This window comes from Coffea eugenioides, chromosome 11 (genome assembly GCF_003713205.1).
Source record: "Coffea eugenioides isolate CCC68of chromosome 11, Ceug_1.0, whole genome shotgun sequence".
Taxonomy (NCBI): Eukaryota; Viridiplantae; Streptophyta; class Magnoliopsida; order Gentianales; family Rubiaceae; genus Coffea; species Coffea eugenioides.
Window position 1 is genome coordinate 44,650,929 of NC_040045.1, and position 11,676 is coordinate 44,662,604.

The following is an 11,676-nucleotide window of genomic DNA, read 5'->3' on the forward strand; positions in this document are numbered from 1 at the left end:
TTTCCCATTTATTAACCTCTAATTAAAAATAACAAAAAATTCAATTCAAACAATATATGAAATAGGTTGAATTATCTCTCACATGGAAGTTCACTTTAAATTTTCAATGGCTTATTATTTGTCGATGCTAAATCTCTCAATATCATTTTTCTTGGTTTAAACATAAAATTTAAACATTAGAATCCTGACTTCAAATATTTTAACCGATCATGATTCAGAGGAGGGAATATAAGTGAGAGATTCCAGATACGAGACCTCCTCTGCTGCTTATGCTTAAAAAAAAAGAGATTCCAATACTTTGCCATTTGGGTTACATATATTCTATACATATCGAATGAACCATACATATTTGATGATGTTGATCACAGGACCTGGTGTGATCTACTTACCTATGCAATCAAAGTTTTGGAAACCGCCAAAAAAAAAAAAAAAAGAGTTTTCTTGGCAAGTGTTAATTAGCAGATCTTTAGATTTTTCATTCCTCAGTCTTTCATCCATGGGAGCTCCGGAGGGTGAATAATTAGTTACGCACAACTCTCATTTCATGATGACTATAACATAGCGGATGGATACTCATCACCCCCGCAGCCGCTGCATCAGAAAGTTATACTTTAAAATAAAATTTTGGCAAACTTTAAGCTTCTTGATTGTTTAAATTTATACTTTATTCACTTGGCAACCTTCAGGATAGAAAGATTAAAAACATGGTCTCGAAAGAAATCTGATTCTTCAAAAGTAGTTATGAGAATCCACAAGACAGCAGAGAGATAAGAACTTAACCCTGAAGCAGCGCCAAGAAATTAATTTACTACACACTTCTTATCTTAGAATTGATGAGTATCTTATTGAACTTTGAGCACAGACAGAGAATATTTAGTAAATGGAGGGGGGCAAAAAAAAGAGAACGTAATCTTAGTAAAGATCTTTGACTCCTGTAAATCTGGTTCAATAAAATAAAACCACTTGTATGAATCTGAAAGCAAAGTTTGAAGATCTTCTCTAGTACTTATTATTAATCCAGCCTAGTTTAAAATCGAGATGAGTAAACATCTGTTGGTTTAATGTCAGATTATGTAAGCCATGTGAGATGTTGGGGATCTTCAGCTTAAACAATAAATGATGAATGGACAATTTTTTGTTCAAACATGACCAGTACTGTAGGGGACTACAACCATTTCTTTTTAATGGCTCCTAACCTCTTATCTCGCCATGGAATCCCTTCTATTATTAAATGGTACTCGATCCATTTAGATGATCAACAAACCGTAGTAACCTTACAGATATATGTACTGTGTACGGGGAAAAAAATACTGTAATACTTTTTTGATGTGATTACCTATATTTTCTACTAATATGAACAGCATTTATTGAGTAAAATTGAAGTCGTGGGAATTGAAACTCTCAACCATTTAGGATAATGGGATTGTGCGGGCGCTGTTGTCAGTGGGGTTAACTGGTTAAGACCTTTTGTTTGTGGAGGATGTATATTCATGATTTTAAAGTTGCTTTCTCCACATTCCTCCCCTATTATAGCAATCCAAAAAGTATTGATTTAGATTTATTTAATTTAAAGAATAGTCAAGGATTGAAGGATTAAAATATTCTCGTGCTCAAGATAGTGATGGCAGGACGAAAGAAGATTAGAACAAAAAAACATATTAAAGCTCATGTTATCTGCCGATATGCGTTTGATGAGGATTCAAAAAGGCGAACTACTATTTTGACACCAAAAAAAAAGAAAGGCAAACTACTAGTTAAGCATGTTTTTTCCTATGCAGTCCTGTCATGATAGTGTGGACACCTATTTGAGTTAACAGTCAGAATTTTGTAGCTAGATCGAAGAACACTGGAGCTAACGTAAAACGCCTCTTTGTTTTTTTTTTTTTTTTTGTAAAAAACGCCTCTTTGTTGTTCGACAATATTTTTCTCAACTAATCAACGCGAAATTGTGGACTACTTTATCTAGGTGGTGTCTCATTCCCAATCAATCACAACGTTATTTTTTTTAAGTTTGGATGATTTTGACTCCATTCAGCATCATCACGAGTCAAGAAATGTTTCGAGATCGATTATAAAAGTATTTATAGACTACTCGTTGAAACAGTTCTCAAATCAGCTATAAGAATCGAATATATGAACACAGTTATTGCCTTCAAACCGGAATTCGACCTGACCAAGTGTTAACCAATTATAACTTATAACGTAGAAGATGAGCAACTATTAAAGGTGCTATAATTGGTTATTCAAAAAAGAATACAGTACTATTGCTAATCCGGTACAGTCACTTAAGCTTTTCCTAGAGTTATTTTGGAGTGGAGGCCAGAAGAGTGAGATTATCGGTCGGTCATGGGTGAAAGAGTAGATAGATTTGAGGAAGTATCTCTTCCTTTTTCTTTCTTCTTTTTTGTTTTTTTCCCTCCAATCCTCTTCTCCGTAAAGACTTTTACGCTCTAGTCTAGACCATTGTATTGGCTTTATATGTGCATTTGATCTTAGGCAAAAGGCCAGGAAAAAGTCTACGGTAATATCAGCACATGCTAATAAAATATGAATAAATTTTATATGCACTGACAGTATATACATTATTACCGTTGGATTCATGACATATGTGCAAAAGTTGAATTTGAAGTTCAAAATTTGCACAGTGATCATTCATCCAATGCTGACACTGTCAGTGTAGGAAAGATTAATCCATAAAATATTTGCATCCCTTATTTTTTTTAAGAGCTCCTTCCAAGACTTGATAATCTATCTCCCCCAGTGAATTGTTTTTTTTTTTTTACCTTCACTTTATTTAATTTGTACTACGTAATGGTAAGCGGAGTCATCCGTAGATTTGGTTTCATACTGTTATAACAGTAACCGAATTGCTGGTATTATGTCCAAGGCTGTTCTTATAGAAATATTTGTTCAAGGCTTCACTAATATAAAATGGCAAAGGGTTCACTTAAATATTACGAAAAAGGGGGAAAAAAAAAAAGGCACACACACACACACGCATATAGAGAAGGACAAAGACGTCCACGTGATTCGCTTTTCATGTGATGGATAGAACAATTGCACGGTAGGGTGACCGTGTCGTCGGTAGACCATAGCATAGAACCGACTAAATATTCAATTTAATATGATAAATATATAACTCGAGTAAGAAGAAAGCGTCCACGACGCAGCACCCATAACCACAAGTGCTTTTCAAAGTTTAATCCACAACCTATAGAGATGTAAGAGTATATACTTGCTCTAGAGTAAGGCTGCTGGCAGAGGTGGTTTTGGGACCATCTCTTTCTCTAAAACTGCACTTTCGTTGCCTCTAATGATGTTGGTTTTATGCTTGCGTTCGATGTTCCTAAAGAAATCTATTCATTAAATTCTCATCATTGCTAAGATTTTGGTCAAAAGTACCATGCGCCGGTCTCGGACTAAATTCTTTCAATTATTGGCTCAAGCTTAGTTAACTGAGACCATTCAATGCCATTTGGTCACACTGAAAGATTTCTTTTTTTTTTTTTTTCAATTATAATCATCTATATCTACACCTACTTCTACTCTAACCTATTCTAGGGGGATTTTTTTGTCAATTGTAATCATCTACACCTACTTCTATTCTTACTTTAATCTATTCTAGGGGTGACTCTGTTGATCGGAAACAGATCATGAGATTGAACCATCAGCAGATCATACGGGTGTAGTACGCACCTATATGGATCTAAGAGAAGTCACATTAAGTGGTAATTTTGATAGAAGACATGTGGTAGCCAACTAATCTAGAGGTAGTTGGGAAACATTTCTTGGAACGCAGCCAAAATATGGTGCTAAAGCGGAATGCAGAAGTGCCAACCTTAGGCATATTCTCCAATTATGGTCATTTGATCAACCACAATCTCCCCAGTTGCGTAATCGGCTTTGTTCTGTTTCTTGTACTCTTTTGGAGGCTTCCCTTTATCTTGTTCCAAGCTCTTAGAGCAGCATAGCTAATACATACAATGATACAAACACGTGCCTGATCTTCAGAAGATACAACAATTTTCTTCATTGTCTAGATAAAGGGTATACGGATGAAATACTTTTTTGTTTAGCGTACGTACCTTTATATATAATTTTTTGTTCCATTGGTTTAAAAGTCAAGCGAGAATTAAGCCGGCCGCTTTCCATTACTAGCATCGATTGGTCAACATGCGAGCGATTAGCTCAAGAAGAAACTCAAAATATTCGATGATGCCCATGTCATCAAGGGTACGTACTCTCTATATATATGCAGAAAAAGAATCAAGTAGCTAGGGAAAGAATCTTTTTCATTTTTAATTAATAGAGAGTTATTGAGTTGGGCTCATACCAAGGCAACGCCGAGAAATTCCAAGGCCTAAAACTGCAAAAAGCCAGGCGCCAATGGACGGCATTAAAATGTTCATTTGGCGAAGTAGTATAATATTCTATTAATTGAGACCAGGTGTCCCTTTCGATTTTGGGCAAGCAGAAGCATATTTCAGCCAGGGATTCTAGTAGCGTGAAGGTTATAAAAAAGTAATATTATTAGTTCAGAGTGAGTGTCGTATAAAATTTCAAAACTACAGAGTGCTTTGAACTTTGAAGAGGGCTAAGCGGACGACATTTTTGACTGATTCTTTTCATACCATTTTCCTGCCTTGTACTAACTAACTGGAGAAAAAAACAAATAGAACCGAGGAAAACGTGTATTTCATCACTTTGTCAAGTTCTGCGAGATCAAATTAGTCAGTTAGTACCACCATCTAAAACTGATTAGTATGTTTTTGCCTTCTTATTTTAGTGCTGAAAGATGGATAAACTTTCTAATGTTTGCGTAATTGTAGTGATGGATGGATGCTCGGTCAAGCCAGCTATAAGTGCCGCCCTTTAAACACACTGAAATGACCACGAGCGACAACATTTCCTCACTTTTTCATGTTGATTTGCATAGTTGTCCACTAAAGCAGGAGAAAAAAGGGTTGAAATAACGTTCTTCCACAATCGCAGTAACATCAAGAGCAAAATCTGTTTTGTTTTAGAGCGAAAAAACATCAACAAATCAGTCCAATAAAAGCGCAAGGAAGAGCACCTTTTGGGAAAGCTTTGTCGAGCTTAATGCACTAAGAGACGTCATCCTCCTACACATTTGACATTTGAACAGTGGTGTTGTCTGGTAAATTTACGCCAAACGAAAAGGAGAAAGAATGCATGAATGATGAAACAAAGTTGTGCACTTTTTCATTTCATGATTGCGATCACTCGTGTGCATGCAAGGTACGTAAAAAAGATCAAAATTGAAACTCATATCATCTCATCTCAGTGAGTGAATGGAAGAATTATTGGTACTTTTTTTTTTAATTAATTTGGAAGATGTTCATGATGTGGACGAATAGGAGATTGGCACATGATCAAGTTTGAGTTAGGCCAGCTAGCTCGCAAGGTGTTTGATTAGGATGATATCACATCAAGAGCTTTGGGTGCCTCAAATTTTGAAGACACTATAATGGAATAATTCCAAATCCAATTTGCAGTAACAGAAGCGTGTAGCTGATAGGTCATTCCGTTTTCAATCCTTTTTTTCCTTTCTAGTCTGGAATTGCCTTTAGTAACCGGACCACATCACCTCTATATTCGCATGCATATTCTTGTTGCCTTGCCTTGAGAGATACAGTACCATTTCTTTCGAGGTTCCACTGTTAGCTTTCTTTCTTTTCTTTTTTTTTTTTCAAGGAGTGAATAGTAATTGGCTTTGGTTTTGAAGGGCTGCCATGCAGAATACGGTCGCTGGGACTTGGTGTTGAGCCCAGATGGTTCAAAACCTTTTGGAATACCAAACGTAAGGTAAGTTTTACGAAAGCACAGCGTGCATGCATGATTTCTCCCGGGCACTAATACGTTCCTCCTCCCACATTTTGAGGTGACAAAGTACTCTCTCCGTCCCACTTTGTTAGTTCTGATTTTTTTTTTCCACACAATTTAAGAAAAAGTAGTTAACTTTATTGGAACAATCAATTTAGGTAGCTATTTTCCTAAAATACCCTCACATTAATTAGAATACAACTTTATGGGAACTTGAATTGATGGTACAAAAAGAATCAACTCTCATTAAATAGGGTAGATTTATAGTAACAACAACTTACATTGAATAAGGGTATTTTAAGAAAATTAAAATACAACTACATTCTTTAATTGGAAAGTGAATTACAATTTAGGACAGACGAAAAAGGAAAACATGACTATCAAAGTGGGACGAAGGGAATAATTGTGAATATATGTGTAGGAAGCAGGAACCATAGAAAGGCGAAAGCGAAATTTATGGTCAGAAACTTTAATTATGGATCTTTGCCTAGTGGGCTTGAGGACGGTGGAATTTTGAGCCCATTAATGGGCACTCTTTGATCTGGGCCAGATTCAGAGAGTTCCTCTCTTTCTCTCTCTCTCTCTCTCTTTTTTTTTTAAAAAAAAGAAAATCTTATCCTGTATACAAATTTCACCATTAGGCAAAAGAGAAAGAAAGAAAGAAATGGTTAATTTAATAAAAAGACAACTCCCAAGTCACGACTCACAATTCACAACCAAAATTAACAAAGTTACGTCACATAAATGCAGAATCCGTCGCTTCGCTACCACAACTTTGGAGTTGTTAAAATGTACGTATATAGGAGAAGAATGTCTAGGTCTATTATGTATGATTCATACTGATGTGATTGCAGGATAAAAAAACAAAAAAAAAACAAAAGCGGAATGATTACACTGAGGGGAAGAACTTGTTGAGGTTGCAAGGTAGAGAGTAGAACTCTTCGCTCCTCGTGTCAGATTTGTATGAGCGGAATCTATCCCACCATGGCAACCCCCTGTCCCTGCTTGTTGCACTACCTTTCTTATGCAGCGTGACGTCCAGCAGCAACGCCAACAGCCCAGCCACGAATGCCTCAGACGAGAAAGGCACGTTAATCATGTCGTTGAACTGACCACAAGGAATCGAACAAGTTTTTGATGCCAATATTCTACCAAAATGAAATGCAGAAATTTGATGTACGGTACTTACCCATCTCGCCCTCGTATGAACAGGACCCATGCCATTCACGGCTGTGTACTCGTTGAAGTATTGCGGCACCGATAAGCCCATAAAGACTGAGAATCCCAATATGAATTTTGTTCTGAAGCTGTTCAAGTTGCAGAACTGCAGATAACTGAGTCCTGCTGAGCCTGTTCGCATCATCATCGATGTCAAAAAAAAAAGATTAGTTAAGCACAACTTGAAAACATATGGTGGCTTTGAGATTATACAGGTAGGTTTGTAGACGTGCTTACCAACATAGGCAAAGAAGAGGCAATATAGAGCTGCAACAATGGGGGCTGGAATTGAAGCAAATATAGCTCCAAATTTCCCTGTGAATAACCGCCGAGGCATCAGATGCAGCGCATTTTGCAATTGCACTTCAACCAAGAAAGAAGAGAAGTTTGTTGGATAATCTACCTAGTATTGAAAAGAATATCATAAAGCCAGCAGATATTTGCACTACTCTTCGGCTTCCCACGCGTGTCACTGCCAGCAGACCCGCATTTTCACTGTTTCAGAGGGAAAAAAAAAGGAGGAACATTTTCCGCTGATTAGGAGTCGGGCTATGAATTGCAGGACGCGATGGAATGAAAGCTTCGCTAAATGATTAATAAGAATCTTACACAGAAACTGATGATCCATTTCCTGTTCCAAACATTCCCGATAACAATATTCCGATTCCCTTCATTGAATAGAGACACAACCACTGGATTATTAGACCAGCAAGAATCAGACAAAAATGCTTTTTAGTTTTTGAAAACCTCCTATTACGCATGAACTAGCTAAAATTGAGTTGTTCAGCCTTGTTCTCAACTCTGTCTGATAACCACCACTTTTATCGGCCGGAGAAGGGCTCAACAGGGAGAGTTAGAGAAGACTCGAGATCATGGTTCAAAGACTCGGCCGAGAAAGAAACGAGATATACTAGCAAAAGAGATAGAAAGCATCTACTCGAATTACCTGCCAGCCAACACCGCGGCTAAGGACTGACGGTGGAACAGGAGTTGCACTAGCATACCTCGCTACAGCCATGAAAGTACCTGTGGACTGGTATATAAAATCAGATGTCAACCACGAGTTCATAAAATTTTAGCATCACTATAAGTTGCTTAAAATTATATGCCAATCGGAAATTGCAATCAATCAACCAAAAACAAAAAAAAAGAATGCTAGTCCTGAGCTAATGGTAATGGCAATGTTTAAACTCACTTCAACAAGAGAAACAAAAGAAGCTGCCATCATTGCAAATGCTTCTCCAGCATCGAATGTGGGAGGTCCCCATTGAAATGGGTATGGAAGTCTAATCCTGCAGTAAGTTTCAGAAAGCTCTCAAGATAGATAGAGAAGTAAAATGGCAATTCACCTTCAGTTTGTGCAAAACTCTTAACAGAAAGCATTCGTTGCTTATGATATGTAACTACACGTTTGTGCGCTTGATGTATTGCAAATGAAAGCGGCAGTTTATGTTTGAATAATATTAGTTACTAAAAATACTGTGTTCTAAAGATTTCTATTAGAGGTAAACCTCAGTGGTCTCTACCTTCATATACATTATCTACATTCAGCCTTACCAAGGAGCAGCACCAACAATTCCTGCACGATCTGTTCTGCAGGTTAACTGAGTCTTTTGTGGAGTGTTCTTGTAGGCTCCTCCCACCGTGAGAAGGTGGGCATAAATCCACACAATCACCACCGAGAAGAGAACAGCAAACCGGTCAAAGACATGTCTTCCTCCCTTCGTCAGGTGGGGTATGTACTGCAAAACGATCAGAAACTTGGGTTAAAAGCTGGAATATATTCAAACACTGGGGACTAATATGTACAAGACGTCCAAAGAAAAAGCTTTTCTTGTCATTTGTGCTCACCTGTGAAAAGATAACCAGGAGGATAAGTTGTGGCAATCCAATTTCAACACATTTTGCAAGCTGCATGTATAGCACAACAGTTAATGATCACATCCGGAAAGCTGAACAGCACATACAACTGGAGTATTAGGGAAAAGCAAATTGACTTGAAATTTTCTTGGAAGTACAGAACAATTAGATTAGATTTTTTTTGGGGGGGGGGGGGGGGGGTGGGGGGTGGTAGGAAAGAACAATTAGATGCTTACTAGAGGAAAACCAAATTCATACAATCCAAATCCAGATAAAGCCACCAATGGAATTGCAGAAAGTGGGCTCATGAACCTGGCATTGTAAGCACATGCGTAAGTCAGTTCGACAGATGTTTAGAGGAGTCACGAAACAATCCACAACAAACATCATATCACCAGACATCAAATCCAGCTCCGGAATTTACTACTGGAAAAACATATAAGGAGGAAAACAAAAAAGAAAAAAAGAAAAAGCTCTGCATATCCTTGTTGCTGAGTTTTTACTATAGTAAAATATAACCTACCTTGTGACGTTGCGCCAAAGGCCACTAAAACCAATTATAATCTGGAGAGTTGATGCTACAATCATGGCTCCCTGAATTCCCCTCATGATTTTCTGAAATCTCTGCATAAGCAGCACCAGAAGGGAATGATCGAATGAACACCTATCAATAGAAGACAAAAGTATGAGGAGTCTCAATAGCGCACCTCCTGAGGCTCTGGAATACTGCTATATCGCCCTGCCAAGACAATTGAAAGTGTTGTGGGTACAAATGTATAAGAGCCCCCAATTACAGCAGGTAATCGTGTCCCGAAAAATGTCTGAGTCAATGTATTCAACCCAGCAACAAACAGCAGCGTCTGAATCATCTTTGCTTTCTCTTCCTGACCAGGGTAATTATAAATACGCATTAGATAGATTTAGAAGCAACATGAAGTGAAAGTATAAGAAAGCATTTGTGCCCATGTCAGAGAATTTACATTTCCTCCTCCCATTTGGGGAACCAAAGTGGTGGGGATAAGAACAGTTGTCCCAAGCATGACAAGGTAGTGCTGGAACCCAAGTATAATGGCCTCAGCTGCAGTCAAAAGATCCATGCACATTAGTTACAATCACATCATCTTCACAAAAAATGCAGGTTAACAGCCTATAAGTCTACCCGACATACACGCACAGAAATAAAAAAATAAAGAATTAGAAGAAGATGAACAGAAGAGAGCAAGCACAGAAAATAATTAAAAGAAGAAGGCAAGGAAAGCGAAATTTACAGAAAGTTCAAGGAGTAGCGTAATGCCAACACAGAGAATGAGCGAAAAAGCCAAAGAATCACATTCCAAGCAGATGGACTAAATGCCAAACAATCATTAGTCCTTGAAAACACATTTCACAAAAATTGAACTCAAACGGAGGAGAAACGGGCTACAGAAAAGAAACTAAGGTGCAAAGAGATAATTTTCCGCAGTAATCACCACGGACAAAAATTCCGGGGAGACATTTCTACATGCTCCAAGAAAGAGTTTTCGAAAGGTGCCGGAGAAAAACTCATACATCCCATCAAACAGATTCTGGAAAAAAATGCTATACAAAAACAAAAGCAAGCACTCCTAGAAGAAGTCCCTAAGAGAAGATTAGGGAGACTCACGCCAGGGTGGAGGGCTAGTAATGCAGTAAGAAACATTAGGCAATTGATCTTTCACTGGATGAGGCTGCAGCTCATCTTGCTTTGGTGGGGGCGCAGCAGCTCCTCCACCTCCTGCCATTACTCTGCTGCTTCTTGATCGTTTCTCTTTACAACAATATAAGTAAAGGATTTTACTTCCCAATACACTAACAAGTAACAAATCTCCACAAAATCCCAAATCCTCTAGAAAGTCTGACCAAATCCCAAGCTATTATTATACGCCAAAACCAGAACTCCAATCCCCAAAAGACTACTCTTACAAGCTACAAGTCCACTAAAGTAAGAGGGGGGAAAAACAAAAAGACTTCTTTCTCTTTTTTTGGAATAAGCAGTTATATTATGAGAAATGAGAGTGATCGATGGCCATGGGGTAATGGGCCACAATACAACAAACAAAGGGCTTAAACGCTCTAGTTGTAGGAACCAAGAAACATACTTCTCTCATTCCACTAAAGCGAATGTGAAAGAAAGAAAAGAAGACAGAGAAGGAGAAAGAGAACAAAAGAAAGAAAAAGAAGCAAAGAAATCCCTCAAGTAAGAAAGAACCAAAATGGTTCTCTTCAACACTTCCCAAAAAAAAAAAAAGAAGAATCTATCTTTCTCTTACTACTCTCAAATTTTAAATCCGTTACAGGGATTTGAAAGTTGGAACTTAAAGTCCAGTCTTAAGGCGTTTCTTCCTTCCTTTTTCTTTTCACACGGAAAAGATAAAGTTATAAAAGCATCCAATTCAGCCTTCTCAACTTTATTACCAATCCCTCATTAGTACTGCTACACCAATAGCTAGCTAGCTAGCAACAATGCATGCATGCATGCTTGAATGTGTGTGCGCGCATCTGAAATCTTGGTCAGCATGTCTAGTCTCAAAGGAAAAAAATGCATTTAAGAGTGATAATTTTGCCAGCCATTTTCTTAATCATATGCACTTTGTCCATTTTCTTGGTTTTCACTTTTCATGTTTGTTTGCAAATCTTGTCATCAGTCAAATGAAGAAATAAAAAGGGGCAGAGTTTCAAGGTTTGATTAGTCTTTTTCTTCTGCAGAATGGAGAGATGTCAAAATGTTCATACAAA

General features: G+C 37.7%; 1 protein-coding gene across 1 annotated transcript; it reads right to left on the reverse strand.

Moving 5' to 3' along the window:
- Positions 1 to 6,497: 6,497 nt before the first annotated feature.
- LOC113752989 (nucleobase-ascorbate transporter 7-like) lies at positions 6,498 to 11,063 on the reverse strand. The gene is made up of 14 exons (XM_027297063.1): positions 10,565 to 11,063; positions 9,903 to 10,000; positions 9,630 to 9,806; positions 9,446 to 9,546; positions 9,159 to 9,234; positions 8,914 to 8,973; positions 8,620 to 8,804; positions 8,258 to 8,354; positions 8,009 to 8,095; positions 7,672 to 7,730; positions 7,466 to 7,557; positions 7,300 to 7,377; positions 7,034 to 7,194; positions 6,498 to 6,952 (listed from the first exon to the last, which is right to left on the reverse strand). Exons 1-14 carry the CDS (start codon positions 10,680 to 10,682, stop codon positions 6,734 to 6,736), a joined length of 1,608 nt encoding a protein of 535 aa, XP_027152864.1. The 5' UTR covers positions 10,683 to 11,063; the 3' UTR covers positions 6,498 to 6,733.
- Positions 11,064 to 11,676: the final 613 nt, after the last annotated feature.